We start from the raw sequence: 21,031 nt of genomic DNA on the forward strand, positions 1-21,031 counted from the left end.
CTAACCTAACAAAAATCATGTTATTTCTCTGAAATTAAATAAAAACCTAAAGAAAAACAACACACCCTTTWTAAATAGCATGCTGAATAAAAAATATAATTAAAATCAATAGAAAATAATAAATATGAACAAATACGAAAGAAAAATGAAGATATTATCAGTACTACCAAAATCAAGATCGAAACTAACCAGAAATCGTTACATCTCTCAGTAATTACATTTGAAGAATCAAAAAGAAAGAAAAAGAATCGAAATCTCTTCTTGATAACACAGCAAACGTTAGCTCGCATAGCAGCAACTGGAATCAAAGAATTTACGAGGAGGCTTGTACCATACGAAAAAGGGAGGAAGAAGGAAGGAAGGAAGGAATCAAGCAAAGCATTTGCCTCTCCTCTTTCTCTGTATTGCCCTTTTACTCCTTCTTCCAGCACTTGAGTAGACACGAACTGACTCCTCCCCTAACTTCCTTTGGAGAACGACGGACCGAATTTCTGTCGATCCTTTTCGTCTTTCTTCTGGTTGCTTGCTCTCCCTCAACTCTCAGGGTACGCACGTCCGTCGTTCAACAAGCATGCGTCCAACAACGATGCGCTTGAGCATGCGTCCATCTTGTGCGGATTCAATGTCCATGCAAAGCAAACGGCGGCCGCAGTACGGCTGTCAATTATCCGTTATATACGGCCATGGCCCTCGAACCCATCCTTAACGACCCCTCAAACCTCCTCGCGATCTTCTCTTTCACTCAGACTCCTTCTTTATTTTCTCTTTCATCTTTCAAACCCACTCTTTATTCCCTTTCTACCCTTCCACCCTCTTTGGTTAGTAAAGGAAAGTAAAGGAATACGAGAACTCTCGAAAATTTCATCCTACCACAAATTCAATTCTTTCGACACTCTAGCGACGTCATCGGAAAATAAGAAGAAACAGAAGAAGAAGATTGAAAGTAAAAAAAAAATACTTTGACCGAAACTGATCCGAGGACGACGAATCTCGTTTCCGGGAATCGTTTGATATTCCAAAGTTTACGTCTAAAGCAAACCCCTTTCGATGAATTTCTTCTTTTTTTTTTCTTTTCTTTTCTTTTGGTTGGTTAAGTTTTATCTGTATCGTATAAAACTTCACTGAATGTGTCAGAATTGTAAATGTATAGGAATAGTGGGTAGGGCTGGATTGTTGTTGTTATGGTGGTGGTGGTGGTGGTGGTAGAAGGGTGCGAATTCCATGTTGTTTCTCTTTTTCGAGGGAATGTATGCACGTTCTTTCTTTCAACGATCCTTGTGGAATTTTGGGTTGGAAGGAAACGACAGGAACGATCGGTTAAATCCGACGTTCTTTCTTCGATACCGTGTGAAACTGATCGCCCCGCAAATGTTTTCAAGGATTTTATTGTTTCTTTTTTTTCTTTTCTTTTCAATTACTCTTACGCTGGTTATCACGTTCGCGTTCCTTAAAACGTTGTTGAAATTTTTCTATAATTATATATACTTCGAAATCAAATCGTTTTTCTTTTTTTTTTTTTTCATTCTCTTTTAGCCAATTGTATTGTTCGTATTTATGAAAATCTTGTTTAATGCGAATATTTTTTTACATTCATTTAAATAATATTAATTATGTGTGCTTTAAATAGTAATGATATTATTTTTGTTGTTACTTATTATTCAATTTTTTTATTGGTACTTAGAAAAAAATGCAAAGAAGTATCTCTTACAAAAATAATAATCGTATTTTTATTATATCTTGTATAAATGCGAATACTTTTGTGAGACACAATTTTTTATATTATTTAATTGAAATTACATTTCCTTAAAAATAAAATGGTTTTATAATAATTCTAATATAATTTTGTAATTATTTTCTCAAATAGGTTTCTGTTTATAAGAATTTTGAAGATTTGCATTACAAACAATTAATAGCAATTGTATAAAATTTACAATGAGAGCGAATACGAATATTCCTGCGATTCACTGTACACATAATTCTGTGTATAATGTATTTAAATATAATATAATTTGTTATGAGCAAATTTTTCTTCTTATATTCAATATGTTGCCTAGCAGCAACTCGCTTAAAATATCAAACGTTCATAAATAATAAAAAAATTGAATTACATCGAAATTATTTATTTTAAGATCCACATGTTAATCATCAAACATTTTTTACTTCTCTTGATAAGTATTATAAACCTCCAAAAAACATTAAACATTTTCTTTTACCACCTTGTACAATGAAAACACATTAATCTTTCATTCTTACAATATTTATAATAAATTATACACAAAAACCTATCTTTATCTCAACTACAAGATTACTATCACCATACTCTATCTTTCTTTAAACCCATAATCAAAAATATTCACATCTCGTATATCAAAATATTACTTCCCTGTTTAAACCCCCTCTTCCACACACACACACACACACACACATACACATACAAACTAATCCCCTTATTTATAAGTTCTGTAAAAAGATTTAAAAAAGAAAAGAAAAAAATACACACACACACACAAAGAAATAAGCATTTTTAACAGCTCCTACGTTTACACAAAATAATTACTTTACGACGGATAATCATAAACAATTCATGAATTTCATTTAAGTAAGAGGAACGTTACAATAAAAATTACAGTTCTCCGTCTCTTTTTTTTTTTACTTTTTCATTTTCTACTCCCTTCACCGTCTGTCTGTCTCACTTCCCTTTGAGTTTTAACGATTCTCTTAACGATCCAGCCTGCAATCGGATTATCAAGAAACGACGGAGACTCGCAAGAAGGAATGAATGTTTAGGGTTGGCAGGTACGAGAGAAGAGACTTGATCTCTTCGCTCGTAAATGCCAACGCCTCGTAATTATAACGAGATACTTTCACCCTCTCTCTCTTTCTCTCTCTTTCTCTTTCTATCTTTCTTTCTCTTCCTCTTTTCCTTTTCACCTCCTATTTTTCTCACATTTTATTTCTCTCTTTCTCACTCATTCTTTCTCATTCTCTCTCTCTCTCTGTTTCTCTCTCTCTTTGTCTCTCATTCTTTCTCTCTCTTTCTCTCTCTTTCTTTCATTCTCTTCCTCTTTTCCTTTTTACCTTCTATTTTTCTCACATTTTATTTCTCTCTCTCTCTCTCTCATTCTTTCTCTCTCTTTCTTTCTCATTCTCTCTCTCTTTCTCTTTCTTTCTTTCATTCTCTTTCTCTTTTCCTTTTCACCTCCTATTTTTCTCACATTTTATTTCTCTCTCTCTCTCTTATTCTCTCTCTTTCTCTCTCTCTTTTTCTCTCTCATTCACTCTCTTTCTCTCTCTTTCTTTGTAATTCTTTCTCTCTCTTTCTCTCTCATTCTTTCTCTCTCTTTCTTTCTCTTTTGGAATATAATGAGCAAAGTGAACGAGATTGAAAAGGGAAGAACTAAAATCCATAAGATCAGCCCCTCGTTAAGTTGACGCCACGCTCGCAAATCAATCACTATGCACTTATTTTTTCGGATTTTGTATGAACACGATTTATCCTGAATTTTGTTTGTAATTTTTGCATCAAGTTTGTCATTCGTTACACTACATAAATTATATTAGATATATTATGCAATTAGAGCTGAAAATGAAAGAAATAAAAGTAAGATTGTTTAAACATACAAACTAAACAATGTCTGGTAAGTAATTATATACTTATATGAAATGTAAGTAAACATGTTACTTATACCCTTTGTCTTTTCAACTATTTAATATATAACGCTATTGTATATTGATATATTGTGATATGTATTGTATAATAGAAATATTGTTGCAATATATGCACCGTGTATATTAAAACTTGTTTTTAAAGTATTATCTTATAAGAAAATTGTAAATCATTCAAAATTCTTACATACATACATACAATGACTCCCAATAATATTCGAATACAAGAGTATGATCAAGTTTATGGTTTAATATTTTGGTTGTTTATAAAGCAATTAACCTAGTTGTTGTTTTTAACAATAAGTTATTTGTATATATTAATAAATATATGTAATTCATTAAAAAATTTTTACATGTGTATTACATAATTAAAATTATTAAATAAAATAATTTCTAATATTAGGATGATAATTTGATATAATGAAATAAATATATGTAAATACTTTTTATAGAAGAAAAATAAAATAAAAAATAAATATAAAAACATAAAAATTTATATTATAGAATAAATATTTATCACTTATTTAATGTAAACTTAATGTAAAGAGAATAAAATGTTAAATAAAACATATTAAACTACAGCAAAGGTCACATACAACAGTTACCATAGCAACAAAATACATTAGCTTTAAAATTGACTAGCATAGATATAAATACATGGAAATTAGAAATATTCATCCCGTAAATCTTGTAAACGGATACATTAACCTGATTTAATATGAAATTATAGCACAAACCTAATAGCAATCGGTGATTGCCAATCACATACAAAATTTGAAAATGCATAAAAATAATAATTTAATGTAATTTTTATAAATTTTCCTCACATGCCACGATATTTCTTTAAAAAAAACATATTTTACATATTATTTGAATTGAATTTATATATTTTATAATATTTTATTTAATATCATTTTTATATATTATATTATATATTAAATTTATATATATTATTTATATTAATTAGAATGATATTATAATAATATATTATAATTAAAACAAAAAGAATTGATTGCTAACACATTAAGTAAATAAAAAATATATAATATTTCAAGAAATAGAGAGAAACAAATAAACAAATAGCCAAACAAACATGTACTCACCGACTCGTTGTAACCTCGATAAAGACTCGATGAAGACACTTCTTGTTACGAAATAAACAAATCTTCGAACTGCTATAAAATCTCTTTCGAGATCGCGAAATAAAACTGAAAATTAAAACAAACAGATTTTTTCCGAATAATTTGTTATTACAATGAATTTAGAAAATGAAAATATTTCAAAGAAAAGGATTGAAAATTTGTTGATGAACGGTTGCTCACTAGTGATATGCAAATGTTTCGATTAGATAAAATAATATTTTCTGGAGTATGTGTGACACAGTTCAAGACACACATACATGATAGAAAGATTCATATATATTCTTTTGAAGTTGCCCAGAATTATTCTGACGATCATTGAATTTCTGTAACGTTCAAATGTTTCGGTTTGATAAAATGACACATTTTATCAAATATTTATTATAAATTAAACAAAATATTTTCGCGTCAAACAGTGATCATAATATTTTTTCATAACTAATATAAACCTTTTTTATACTGAATTCAGTTTAAATTTTTAAAATTACGATTTTTAAATTCAAAATGAAACAATATTTATTCAAATATTTAATAGAAAATTAAATAAACTTTCTTCGATCAACAATAAATAAATTTTTCTAAAATTGATCAAAAGTTTTCTCAAAGTAACATAAAACATTTAATACAAATTTTATTTACATTTCATTCAATAGCAAAATCATAATATTCAATACAACGATAATATACCACCCTTATAAAAAATAATTAATAATAAATGTTACTAAAATAATATTTCAAATTATTTTCAATTATTAAGTAATTAATAATAAAAATTATTATTATTATATTGTTAATTATTTACCATTTCAAATAATATTTCTAACAAAATTTAATAAACATTTCCGTAACAACGATAACAGTACACGTCAAAAATTGATTTCAAAAATGAATCTCAACAACCGTTCAATCAACCATCAACATTTAGATGTTACAATTCGACAGAAGTATACCTCCTCCTTTTTTCCAGATATTCGTAACAAAATTGAAAAAAAAAAAAGAAAAAGAAGAAAAAACTTATCCCCCCTCCCCTATCGAAAAACTCTGATTCATCCATTGATACTCTCCATTGAACTGAAACACGTTTTTCTCATAGTAAATCTAAAAAGTAGTTGAAAAAGTGTACTGCGGTGAATACAAATAATAGCTGTTCGAGGAAACGTCTGTCAAACTTCAAAAAAACTAGAAGAATAAAAATTGAAAGAAAAGAAATCTCTTAGCACGGCCACACCCTAAATTTGCGAAAAGTAAAAGCATTTTTTTTTCTTTTTCTTCGATTATTCTTTTACATACAATAGAAGGAACAAGTATCGAAAAAAAAATCGATGCGAGCACCGGTGAACACGGAGAAGAAAGTTCCGTAGGGGATAAATCAAAGAATCTTCCTTCCAACGAGCGTTCAAGTTTTACGTTCGGAGACAGGCAGGACCGATTGGTGAGAAGAAAACGTATTTCAAAGAAAGAGAAAGTGAGATGAACGAATGTTAGAGAGAGAGAGAGAGAAAAAGCCGATTGGAAGTGGCTGAAGCGTGGAACACACGGTGATTCGTCGAAGTTAACGTCACACTGAGGATAATGGCTTATTAACAAAGCGTGTTACCATGGAACGCGAAGGAAGTGACAGAGAAGGTATCTAAGGTATAGAAAAAGAAAATGAAAGCAAGAAAAAAGAGAAAGAGAGTGAGTGAGAGAGAAAAGGGAGAGTATTCTGACGCCAGGAGTCCAGTCACGGATTTCTTGGACGCCTCTTTGAAGTAAAGGTCTCCGGCACAACGGAGCTTTAATTACGCCGATATCACGGTAATTAAGCCGATCAATGCGTACCATTGTGAGTTAAGGTGAGAAAGCTGAGCTGAGCTCAGTTGAGTTGAGTTGAGTTGAGTTGAGTGAGGCACCAGTCAACTCACGTTCCAGTCCCATCCATAATCCTGAACGCCGTGTACAAAAGCCACCATGAGCGAATCGATGTATAAAGAGGGTGTTATAAGAAGATGGGCCGATACCCCCCCCCTACTCCCCTTTAACTTACCTGAAAGATCTTACCCTAAGAAGACCACAAGACCACCTTCCATGCTATGGAAAAATCATCTCGAGTAAGATGAAGTAGAGATAGACAGGGGTTAGGGAACAATTGGAGATTGAGGATGAGAATAAACAGAGTTACTTTTATGTGTAATACAATGTGGAACTTTCATGTACTATGTTGTTGTTAATGTTGAGATTAGTTTTGTTTTTTTTTGTTCTTTTCTTTTTATTCTTGCTTTTATTTAGCGATTATAGTCTTGTTTTCTTTTCAGATGACGAAAACTTACAATTACTCATTATACTTCTCTTTGTGCAAGCTTTTATATAACGTTTTATAAATTATTAACTCTAGAAATTATAATATTATTCTGGAAATTTTATAAATCATATTTTTTCAATAAGTTTATAAATTTTTTAATAAATAATTTATTAAGAAATTATACAATTGTTTGGAGTAAATAATCATTCAAAAATTTAAGAAAAATATATAATATTGTCTTTTACGGGTCCCTTTTACGGGTTTTAGGGATCCGTTCCCTTTACAAAGATTTTTACATTCTTCTAACTCTTCGCATTACCACACAATTTACATCTAACTAAACATACAACGGAAGCTAATAAAAATATACTGAATATATCGTAGTAAAATTACTATACTTACTACTACTACTCCAACTATTATATACACCATGTACAATCCAACACCATTAATTGATTAAACAAATTCAGCAACACCTATCTATCGACCCCATCACATCTAACCTCAACAAAATTGCATTTGCTCTATTCAAAAAAAAGAAGAAAAAAATATATATATAATAATCTAATAATTAGTAATCAAATAATTCAATAATATTATCAATATTAAGTACTTTTTATTATAATGAAAAACAAAGTAATAACCCAAGATCACGAAAATTTCAATACCTTACAAGATATTTGACACTTCAACTGAAAAAATTCTGTTGCAGAACAAAAAAGGTGATAATAGAAAAATAGAACGTATTATGTTATATAATTTTTTTCTAGTTTTACTTTTAACAACTGTAACCCATCCCACTTTTCAAAATAATCAAACCTTGTTATAAAAGTATCACGTTATAAGATAAATTCGTGTAATAATAAAACAAAAAACAAATGTTTTATTATATAATAAATTAATATATATATATTTTAATATATTTTAATATATTTTTTGGAAGAAAGAAATGGTTTTTTTTTTGAAGAAAGAGAAGCGAATTCGATATAAATTTGTTACCGTTAAAGTATCCAATTCGGTTAATTAATGAAATAACTAAATAATATATGAATTCACGAGAAGCAAATAGTAATTAAAATATTCAATTGAAATTTGATCCGCGTTTAATAAAGTCTGCTTTTATTTTTACAACAATATTATATTATATAATATACATTTGTTTGGTTAATATATTTCTTGTCATAGAATAGGTAGCCATTTTGAAATTTGAGTATAATATTCCGGAAAGAAAAAAATCTATTTATTGATCATTGTTATTATTTTTATCATACATACAATAATTCCTATTATTATCAATAATATATATATAATAGACTAGAACAATCGAACTTAGTTTATAAAATACCATGTGAATGTGACAAATGTTACATAGAACAAACCAAGCAAAAATTAAAAAAAAGATTAGAACAACATAGGAATGATTGTAAACCTACGAATGTGCAAAAAAATAATACTACTGCGTTAGGGTTGCGTCAGGGTTGCGCAACACCATTTCAAAACAGGACACAAATTCAAATTTAAAGATACAACCATTTTAGACAGAGAAGACAACTGGTACAAAAGGAATATAAGTCAAATGTACCACATAACGAATAACAATAGAGTTAACTATAGGACAGACACGAACAATTTAAACAACATCTATAATGAAATTTTAAAATTCAATTATCATAACAGGACACACAAATAGAGGACATCATAATACTGAAGATACCTAGATTATTAAACACTAGTCTAGATAGAATCAGTATTTGATTACGTGTGATAAGATAAGGTGTTTAGGAATAAATTGTATTGTAATATGTTAAGTATTATTGAAATGTATGACTCTGAAAGAAATGACATGTGAACTGTAAAGATCGAGGTAAACAAAAAATTATTGTAATTTATTGTAATGTTTTATATAGATTAACAAGTCATAATAAAAAAAAAAAATTTTGTTAGTTGCTAATGAAGTCCCAAGTAAGGAACGAAACGTACAACTGGTTAAAAATAAATTGTTCATAAGATTTAACAACCGTCCAAAATTCCCTTTGAGACTTATATTAATAATATTTATTTCTGGACAAGAATATTGATAATTAAGTATATATATAATATATAAAAAAAAATGAATTTTGATTTGCAGGTAACATCAGCCGCAACAACAACCACTCCAAGTACGAATACGGTTAGTCCTAGCGTGAACGACATGGATTGGTTTGCAGGCGTTACGGAAGAAGAATTGCTCTATTATTCCGGTGTCGGGAACGATGTTGATTCGTTATGGGCAGTCATAGGAAGTTTCGTGCCGCCACCACCAAGGCCACCATACCTCCCAGAGGAAGGCATCGCCACCGATGGACTTACCACCTGTGATCTGTGCTCCTGGGCATGGAGAAACGACAGGCATCCTTTTTCTTTGGATGGAACACTTGGTGAGTTTTACTATTTTTTTTTTCTTTCCTTTTACCATTCATTTCAATAAAATGATGATTATTGTTAATAATAGAGGAAAGGGCTTGTATTATACTATGCCCCTATGGTGGTAATTATGTCTCCACTTGTGTGTGTGATTTTTATATTTGAAATATAAAAAGAATATTTATTAATTCATAAATGTCATCTGTTGTATCTATTACCTGTACAGGATGTGATCTACAAAAAGTATTCGAAACTTTAATGGACTTATGTAGTACTCATTAGAAAGAATATATCAACAAAAGTCTTATAACTAGAATTTCTTTCATAAAATATAATATTAGTGTTCAATAATGTTTAAATTCATGATTTTTCTGTTTTTAAATAGCTCAGAAAACAAAATTTAACATATTATATTACAGTTACTGATATTACAAAATAAATCATAAAATACGTTATTTTTTTAATTTTTCGACTTATTGTTAATCCACTGTCATAATTTTCGGTATATATGTATAATGATAAAAACATTAACGATTTTAATATCTGAAAAAGATAACCTCAAAAAACAAATAATTCTCATATCATTATATACCCCTTTTAAAAACAATTATTTATTGAAAAACATTCCTGTATATAAAAAAATGAAGATATTTAAAATAATCAAACTAAATGAAACACATTATACAGGGTGTTCCGAGATTTACTGGCCAAACTGTGGGAACAAATTTTACAAGTGGAAATAAAAAAAAATGTTATTTGAAGTTAGATTAGAGAAATGTTTTATTAGAAAGTTCTAAACAAATGAAATTGAAATAGAAAATAACAAATTTAACGGATCAATGAGCAAGTCATAATACCATCACAAAGTTTTGTTTTCGTATCGAATTTGAGTTACTGTGGACTTGTAAATGATTATTATGAAAATTGAATATTCTCATTGATAAGAAAATATTGTCCCTTTCTAGTGCATTCACATACTAATTACCAAATTCTTTATTTAGCGGGAACATTTATTTTTATCCTGTTACACATTTCTAACAATTACGGAAGTCATTCTCAAAAACAACCAAACACATATGTTCAATTTCATTCTTCCGTAAATAAATTAAAACAATAGTTAGTTACGTTAGAAGCATCAAAAATAACGATCCTTTCAGATAATATAATAGTCAAGGGTAATTAACTATTCGGAGGGCTTGTCCCTACCATAAATAAAATTGTAGATCCGGTAAAGTTTTTTCGTCCAATCAGAATGTAGCTGGTTACGGTTCGATGATTTTCCCTTCGGAATATCAACGTTCGTGGCATGAAAGCAAGGACCTCGATGCATTAATGGCGTATTGTAGGGACACCCCCACTCTTTCAGTTGACAGAGTTTACATTTCCATATATTTCCATTTGAAAAATTCTTAATCAGAATAAAACTCAACTATGTAGATCTAAAAATATCGAATAGGTGTTAAAAAAAAGTGATATAGAAGTAGATAAATATATAAAAAAAACTAGCAAAGCTTAGCCATTTTTGAAAAATGTGATTGAAATTCATTTCATGTTCCCTTAGCAGTGATTTTTTACGACAGAAAACCGCATTAACTGACATCATACGATATCTTCTATCTAAATAAATAAAACTCTATTGAAAAATTGTATAAAATATAATATATCGTAAAATAAAATGATAAAACCGCAAAATAAATTAAATAATCCCAATTCCGTCCGTACACACCCAACTTACATTCTATAAATATTCACGATCTCGTATCCGATAAAATCAGTATTACTCAATTTCTATCAATTATATAATTCTCCACATACACATACACACGCGTACGTACCCTGCTATTACAAAATAATAATAAAACAATCCTTTGTATGAAAGAAAACGAAATGGTATGAGAAAAGAAAACAAGAAAAAAAAAGAAAAAAAATCAACAACCCGATAAATCGAAGATGGGTACCCCTACACACTATACGTTATAAATACAGCTCACATACTACTATCAGTAATATATACATACATATATACAATACATATAAGTCGATGGTTTTGGTAACGTTGCTTCAGGGCCGTGCACCCCCTTCTTACTTCCCTCCTCTTTAAACGCTTCTCATGCAGACCCCATCGGCCGCACGCATTATCGCCATTACCATGAATTCTCTCGGTTATTACGCCTCTGTTGCACCGCCACCAAAATGGCGCCGAGGTACATATATCCTACCGTGTAAGGAAGACTCGCCCTCGCCAATACTTTTTTTTCCTTATGGAATTTGGCGCCTCCGACCACGGTCCTCTCTCTTTTTCGTAACATTCGAGAGGGTTACTCGGCATCCTCATCTTCTTCCTCCTGTTTCACCCAGTAATAACGAGTTCGTGTTCGCGAGACGCCCTTCGGCGTTATTTCGATCAACTCTCATACATACTTCTTTCTCTTCTTCTTCTTTTCTTTTTTTTTTTACACGTTTTTTTCTTCTTTCCCATTCGTTTTCTTTCAACGACACGAATTTTGTTTTTATCTTTTTTCCCAAATTTAATAATGTTTTAATATCTCGGTATAGGAGAAATATTTTAGGTTATGTTAACCCTTTGAGCACTATGGATTCATTTATGTGTTCAATTAAAGTTTGAATTAACGGTTTATATATGAGTTTGATCATTTTTTTTTTATATACAAGAGATATTATCATAGAATATTTGTTAAACATATTATATTAAGCAGCACAGAAATGTTCTACAAAATATTTATCTGAAAGTGAAATAATGAAATCCCCGTTGAGTTTAAACTGAAATATAAAAATAGGAAAAAAAACTCGGAAGGATTTATAAAAAAGACTCAGAACATTAATGGTCAAGGTTATTAAAGAACCTTCTTGTAATGTTTTTAATATATGTATTTTTTAAATAAGGTCACAATAAAAAAATGTTCAGTTGCTGAAGAAGTCCCAATAAAGGGACGAAACGTTCAATGAGATCAAAACAAACATTCTACAAAAATTGTTCAACCTGTCCGATTTCCTTTAAGATACGTTTACTAAAAAAAAAAAAACATTGAACTGTATCCAATGTAGAAATGAAGAATAACCGTTATAAAAACCAATGTGGAACTGATTTAATGTCAGTTTTAAGAAACTGAAATCGAAATCGATATGGACAGGAACAGCAATATCCACAACAGTTATATGATTTTTTTTTTTTGTACTCATAACTATTACAGTCCGGTGTGATATATAACAGTTGGAAGCAGTTATATTCCAAATCATTTTAAACCCTTGCCTGTAAGGTACTTTAGCTTTGCAGTATCATTCACAGCTTCTTCCTTACAATTAGTTTACCATAGTTCTATACTATCTAAATAACGTTGAAAAATATTTAATTAAATAACTATTACGTAGTGTCTTGAAAATTCGTGCCGATTTTGAAAAAAATATACAGTCAGTCTCGGAAATGTTCATACATTTACTGTCAATTTAAAACAATCAATATTTTCTTGTAATACAATATTTCAAAATTCTTATACAAGGATACATATTTTAGGATTATTCACTTTTTTAATTCATACAATTCTTTTTTTCTTCTACAAAAAAGCACTTTATTCCAAGAAAAATTTACTTTTGGATAAATTATAACAATATTGGTATTTCTAGAATATTACAAATTGTTTGAATTATTTGAAAATCTTCTATTGTATTAGAATTAAAAATTAAAAATTACTCCACATTTTTCTAGTACTTGATATTTGTTTAAAATTTAAAAGAAAAAAGCATTTTATAAATAATTTTCCGTTATTAGGAAACCTTGTTTTACTACTAGAATTCACATTTGACGAATAAGAAAATATTTCCAACGATAAACGAGTGCAATGTACTAAAGAGAGGAACCAAAAAAAAATGAAAAAGAAAAGGATAAAAAAGGATGAGAAGCTTAAAGGAGGTTGCCAACTCGGTAATCATCGCGTCACTTCGTAACCCGTGAGATGTAATAATTACGAGATCGCACCTATGACTCTCTCGACGTGGCGAGGCCTCTTTAAATCTTTTTGTTTTTTTGTTTCTCTCTTCCTCTTTCTTCGTCAGAAAAATAAACGTAGAAAAAATGAAAAGGAAATAAATAAAATAGAAATAATAAAAGAGAAGGAAATATGAAATAAACTCGAAGGTGGATCGCGTTTGCGTATTCTACGTTTCAATGTAAACAAGAACAAATAAAAGAATGTTTTTATAAGTTGGTATAAAATTAATTGCAATTTTTAAATATCGAATTTAAATGTTTATATGATTTTAAACGTTGGGTAATTGTTCAATGATAAACATTGAATTTTTAAAAAAAAAAACCCCTTTTGAATTGTCATTACAATAATGACTTTTATTTCAATCATTATTTTGTTGACAATTAAAAGATTTCCTGATTTTCAAAGCTTTCGTTTTCATTACGAAATTTGTTCGAATTAATATTAAATTGAACGTTTATATCTTTTGTTCAAAAGTATATTTTATATTTCAAGCAGTTTCCATTTACAATTAACGTTTAAATTTAAACCCTTACGATAAAATCACATGAATCGTTCTTTTTTATCGTTATTATATTACAAAGAATATAAATACAATAATATAAAAAAAATCAATATTCTTAACTTCATTCTTTGCAGTTAGGTGTACTATCAGGTCTAGTACAATAATTAATGTCGGATTTTTTAGGTTATGTTGTTTAAATTATCACAGAACAACTTAACAAACGCTTGAAACAAAACCGACAGTAATTATTACTAAACCTAATACATAACCATTATTAAATAAAAGAAACTGAACAAATTTTGTGTCAAATAAAAAAGAATAAAAACCATAACAATGTTTGTATCAATCTTATGATAAAATCTTTAATGGAATCTAATAATTAATTAAACTTCTCGAATTTAATATTAAAATTGTGACTAATCGAATTTCTTGACATCCCTTTAAATCCCAAAAGTACTAGTTTTACCAGTAAAGTACTGCTTTTCATTCATTGATCTTGGTTACTTTTGAAATATAACCATTAAAGATTAGGAAACATTATAAAACAAAAAGGAAAAAAATATCCTGACTATATAGTTACAAAAAAATATTATAGTAACTATTTTAGGTACGTTAGATTCAACTAAACACTAGTAACAAAAAAATGAACTCATCACAATTGGTATAATAGTTATAGTTCGTTGACAATCAGTTAGCAGTGTACATACTTAATCGAGAATTCATTAAAAAAAAGTAGATAACATCCGAAAAAAGTTATGAACCTTGACTATTCTTCATTTCGACGATTACGTTGATTGTTTCTTCACTTTTAATTCACGAAGTTATATACACCCGCAGATATACCTGTTCCAATCTTCATGGGATTGAACAGCCCTGCAGGTAGTTGGAGTCTCTCTTTCTCCTGAACCATACAAGTCCGTATTGGGCCGATACTATCTTTCAGTCTCTGCGTATACGCTTGGACCAACGGGTACATAACGAGGTTCTTCTTCTTTTTTATTCTTTTTTTTTCCTTTCCTTTTTTCTTCTTCTTCTTCATCTTCTTCTTCTTCTTCTTTTCGGGGATCTTTTTTCTTTTCTCTGCGTCTTCTTAACTTCCACGCTCATTCCTTTTTACCCCACTAGCACCTCTGCACGAAAACAGACGACGAGAACGACGACGTGACTTGTAATGCGAGAAGGTCGGATATAAATGAGAATAAGAAGCATCCTTTTCAAATCCTTTCGTATATATATATATATAAATGTAACCATTACAGATTAGGAAATATTATAAAACAAAAAAGAAAAAAATATCCTGATTATATAGTTAAAAAATAATATTATAGTAACTATTTGAAGTAAGTTAGATTCAACTAAACACTAGTAACAAAAAAATATAGAAATAATATATATATATATATATATTATTATATAATATATATATAAATTATATATATATTCATGTATACATATATGAATACATTCGCATACATGAATATATATATTATTATCTTTTATTTCTCGTCTCTTTTCCTATTTCTTTATTTTTCTCTCTTCTTTTCTTTTTTGTTTGCTTTCGAAGAGATTCAAATTTTCAAGTTCATCGGTTACCGAAATTTCTGCGTGGTCAAGGAGCATTCACTTCTGATTTTAAATGCTATTTAAACGATCGATAAACTTCAATAGGCTTGAACTATTTTAAATATGTATTTTGTGTATATGTAATTAAAAAATTAAATGAAAATGAATTCGTAAGTTATCTCTTCAATAATAACAAAACTATAATATTAGGTTTATACTGGAAAGAAATTTACTATTTGATTAATGTTTAAAATAAATAATATATGTTTGCCAAGATTAGTAAGTGACCTATTGATCAAAATAATATTCTCAGGCGATTGCTTGATAAATATTCGAAATATGAACCAATGAAGTTAGTCATATTGTAGAATTCGAATATTTTTATAAGAATCACTAGATATATTTAATATATATTAAATGTGAAATACATTTAACCAATTAGCTGTGGAGTACTTATTGAAAATTGTGTACCCAAATTATTTTGTCAAAACGACGCGATGATGAGTATACTCGTCAAACACAGAGTATGTGTAGAAGTAATAATATTGAATTGAGTTTTAATCAAATAACTGTTTTATTTTTATACGAAAATAATTATTTTATTAGTTACATTTATTTATTAACAGTTTAAGAGATCAATTAGTTAGAAAAATGTAATCGAGACCAAAAAATATAGTCTTCGCTCGCTTTATTTTCGGGCGAATGTTCTGTCCATCTGAGCTATCTAAGGACAACTTTTGGACCAAATTATCAAATAAATTTATCTGAATATAAATTCGTCAATTAAATACAAATCCATACGCCACCTTCCCTCATTTCTGAAAATTACATACTTGCAGGTTCCCTTTCCAAGTGTTGTATTAGCGAGGAAAAATGCTGAAATATTGTTGTTAATTGAAAAATTTACTTTAGATAAAGCATATATGACAAATTTGGGCCTCGGTTGCCTAGACTGGGACTCAAACCCAGGACCTTTCGTTTCCCGAGCGAGCACTCTACTACCTGAGCTATGAAGACATACGTACATACAGTTAATAATATTGTATATAATATGATGTATCAAGTTACCCAATAAATTCCTACAATTTGAACTGTATTATTTACTTTTAATTAGAAAAAATAAAACAGACTTATCAACAAACCTAATAGAATATTGAAAATTTATTTTATTATGTATATATTATTATATTTTTTTTGTTGGAGAAAACCTGCTTTACCGATTGATATTTATATTAATGATGATCTATATGTATCGATAATGTATTTCCTTAATTTTCTTAATTGCCGTATGAAACGCTGTTGTATTGTCAATTCATTTATCGATATAAAAAGAATATCAAATCATTATTTTCTTGTCGTATATACAAAATGTTAAAACAAGAATCCAATATTCTAATCATTTAGGAAAAAAAATGTCTATTTAACTCGGATCCTAAAATTCGATTTAACCAATAGTTCATTTTTTATAAGCGTTTGATATCGTAAGCTCTTAGAAACATATTGTATTTGCACAGAGGAATTTTCTTCACCATTCAATATTTCTAAGAACATTTGAAAGCATATGTCAATTTATGATCCTTAGATATCAAAACTGTATTCAGAAGAGAGACTGTGACATATCAAATAACTTTGATTTGTACATATTATATTTTTTCCTATTTCTACCTAAATATATGTTTACTAAAATTAATAAATGACTCTAAGCCTAAAGCAATAATCAAAGTTATATTCTTATAAGTAACCAATAGATGTAGTTATAATCAATATTAAACTGTAGTGTCCGAATATATTCGGAAGTAACTGTACATATGTGCATATAAACAAGAAAAATCTTTTAAATAGAATCGAATATATATTACATATTAATAACGAAGCTATATACAAGGAGGAAGATCGAGATAGGCGTTTTCGTCGAATTTGTGTTGTTGAAAATGACTAAATATCGAGTACCATAATTATCCACTTGGGCGGCGGTGGTGTTCTTAAGTTTAGATTTAAGTACGTGTGATTTTATAAATATACAAATTAAACAAATAGTTCTCTTTGATGTTTTTGTTTTAATCACGAAGTCTTAATTTAATGAAGGATTAATTAAAGGATTAGGATTAATTTTCTTACAACTAACAAGGTTATTTTAAATTGTTGATTTTGAGGTTAACTGTGTAAGGTAACTGACAATTACATTTTACATGCAGTATTATTCATTTTTATACTAATTGAGTTTAAGATAAATTGATTCCATTTCACAATTTTTTTACAGATATATCGGATAATTTATCGACATTTTTTTCATGCTGTTGTTATTTTTTCTTGACTTTGTGATATCGTAACCAATTTTTCTATTTTTTTCCTAAGTTTAAGGTTAGGTTTTTTCATATTTGAAAAATCAGACCATACGACTAGACGCGCTCTCTGGTGGCAATAGAAGTCGTCCTTTCATTGTGAATATTGTAGCCACATTTATTACACGGCGATCATTCTCCTTGTATATAGACTCCGTGATAATATACAAGTCTATCTGTATATATATATATATATATAATATGATACCATTTGGATACTTAGCTTCAATCAATTTTCATATTTTTCAATATTGTAGATTTTCGAGTATCAGCATAATATTGCTTGTATTCTGATAGGAATTGAATTATAAATTGTTGTTGCTCTTGATCCTTGCTTAGTATACTATGGTATTCTTCAATTAGTTTCACTGCACGCTCAGCAATATCATTAACAACTTTCAAATGTTTTACCAATAGCAAACCCTTCTGGTAATCTTCATTTCGACACCACTCAGATGGATTTAAATTTAAAAAATCTGTATCATATTTCATTCGTTCTTTTATTTTATTATCTTGAAAATTAAATAACTATCTGTTTAATTTATTTAAAAATCACATATATTAATCACAATTCTACGGATAACATTATATTTGCTCATTTTGATCATAAATAAAAATTTTACAAGAAATATTTAATATATTTTTAATATATAATTATTTACTTAATAATCATACTTAATGATATTAATAGTTACATAAAAATTAAACTTTAAGCTCAAATAACTTGTAAACTAATAGATTTAGCGAAAAATCATAAGAGACCTTTTTTGTAGAGCGTTAAATTCTCCATGAAAGTATGTATGATTTATCACGATAGATCTATTTATTCCTGAATAATAAAATTCTAAATAACGAAGGAAATTTCTCTCATATTATTTCCATAAGAAACTTAGGTTGGAATGCGGACTATCTTAGAGTTGATATTAAGAGCTCAAATTTTCAGAGAATTTTTTTTTATAGATTTGGAAGCTTTTGAACCCCTGGGAGCCATGAAATTTGAAATCACCCCTGTTAAGGATCACCCTAATATATATATATACAGATAGATTTATTTTATATATATATATTTTTTATTTATAATTTATTATATATATATATATGTAAAAGTATATGGAGTGAATACAGCATGATCAGGTGTTAAACTGGTAGTTAAGTATTCGCCTAAAGAAGTTAATTATTATTCTGTCTTTGGAATAATCAGTCGGGCCAAGTAATGGCACACATACCAATACAAACTTACGCAAATTGCTCGGAACGTAAATTACATTTCGATGTTTGCCTTTGCACCGGACGCTTATAAATCATCGAAGGAATGATGTAACACATATGCTACATAGGACAACTTAATACAGTACGTACACCTTTCTAGTAAATGGCAATTAGCCTGCCTAAGCAATATTCTAGTCAGCGTTTTCATTAGCACGCGCTAAGCCACCACGTAGAACGACTGAATTCGCGACACTTCATTTATCTTTAAGTTTCGCGATCTCCACGATTAACCCATAATTACATGCTTCGTATATAATCGTACCTTTCAACGACGCTGAGAATTTCCGTAAATGAACTTGGACGAGAGATTGAGAAACAAGTATTGAGATATGTATATATATATGTATGTATGTATGATCTATGCGAAAAGTAATTAATGTTAACCAGTATGATATTAACGATATGAAGCAAATAATATCGTAAAATACAGTACGTACTCTCTATTACTGTAAAATATCTTACAATTAGTAAAACTACAATAATCTGATATATTCATCAATGTATTTATTATAAAGTTATTAGAAATGATTAATAGATCTCTAAAACTGTGCGCTTAAATGAAGTAAATAAATTAATATATGCTAGTAATAAAATAATTATTTTTGTAATAAAATAAAACAGTGTAATTTGATTAGACAACTTAATTCAGTGTCATAACAATTACACATACTTTTTTGTTTTCATTTTTATGACACAATTTATATAGACACTTTTCGAAAATATTGCCACAGTTGACTGGTTAATTAAATGATTAAGATTAAATGACTTTTTCGAATTTTCAAGGTCATCTATTTGAGTTAATTTACGTTAAAGGGTGACAAACCTTTTATATATCATACGCCATTTTTGGAACCCACGTGATTGGATACGCCATAAAATTCCGATAAATTTTCTTTATTTCGTCATATTTTGAAAACATTAGGTTAATTTCAAACTGAATACTTATTCGAAAAGCAACAATGTAATGGGATTACCATAAAATAAATATTCGAATTCATGTAGAACTTTCATACGATCATTTCGCATTTGTCTGATCTCTTGTGTATCATTTTGATAAAATGAAACATTTTAATTTTATTTTATTCTTATTACTTATCACAACAAGTTTATGAACCGATTAAAAAAAAGAAACGTTTATCTAAAGTATGGACTTTCTCGTTGGTGCTAAGCATTTAACGGACAACAAACATGTAGATATCAACTTGACCAGAGATGAAAGCATTTAACAAGATTTTTTTTTTCAATCTTAAGGTATCTAAAAGAATGAATATGGTAAAAGCAGTGACGTCTCGTGGTTTCGAGTCATTTGGGTGCTGGAACTTTCCAAAAATACACTCACACAAATAATACAACGTATACGTTTTTAAATAAAATATCAAAATTATAGTAAAAATAAAAGGTGAAAAAAAAAATAATGTTTGCTACAGAGTAAATTATATATTTTAAAATAATTAATAAATACTTAAGAATAATAAAAACTGAAATAAACTTAAGTAAAAAGTACTTAGTAAAAATACTTAAAAATATATATACTTATTGGATTGTTACATGAACAAATAAATATTATTTATTGTCGATAAAATTATACAGTTTGGTATAATTAGAAACTTCTAAAAAATAAAAAATCTGTTCTTCTTTTATTTGAAATGGAATCTATATATAAACTATAATAGAACTTTACCAAGGACAGTGAGAAATTACGATAATATTTTATACCTTACTATAACGATTATATGGTTACATCCTGAGAAATATGATGGTGGTGTTAACACAATGCTATAACATCCTTCGCTTTTCTGAGTTCCTTAAAATAGATTTTTATTATTTTTTATATCAAATAAAATAACTTTATAGAAATG

At 28.6% G+C, this 21,031-nt stretch overlaps 1 protein-coding gene across 1 annotated transcript in view; it reads left to right on the plus strand.

Moving 5' to 3' along the window:
- Positions 1–21,031, plus strand: part of LOC106788141 — a 149,398-nt gene that overhangs the window by 79,388 nt on the left and 48,979 nt on the right. Inside the window, exon 2 of the mRNA XM_014751142.1 lies at positions 9,215–9,503. Coding sequence (XP_014606628.1) covers positions 9,215–9,503 — 289 coding nt within the window. The remainder of the gene's footprint in view (positions 1–9,214; positions 9,504–21,031) is intronic.

This window comes from Polistes canadensis, unplaced genomic scaffold (genome assembly GCF_001313835.1).
Source record: "Polistes canadensis isolate GaletaPanama2010 unplaced genomic scaffold, ASM131383v1 scaffold_127, whole genome shotgun sequence".
NCBI lineage: Eukaryota > Metazoa > Arthropoda > Insecta > Hymenoptera > Vespidae > Polistes > Polistes canadensis.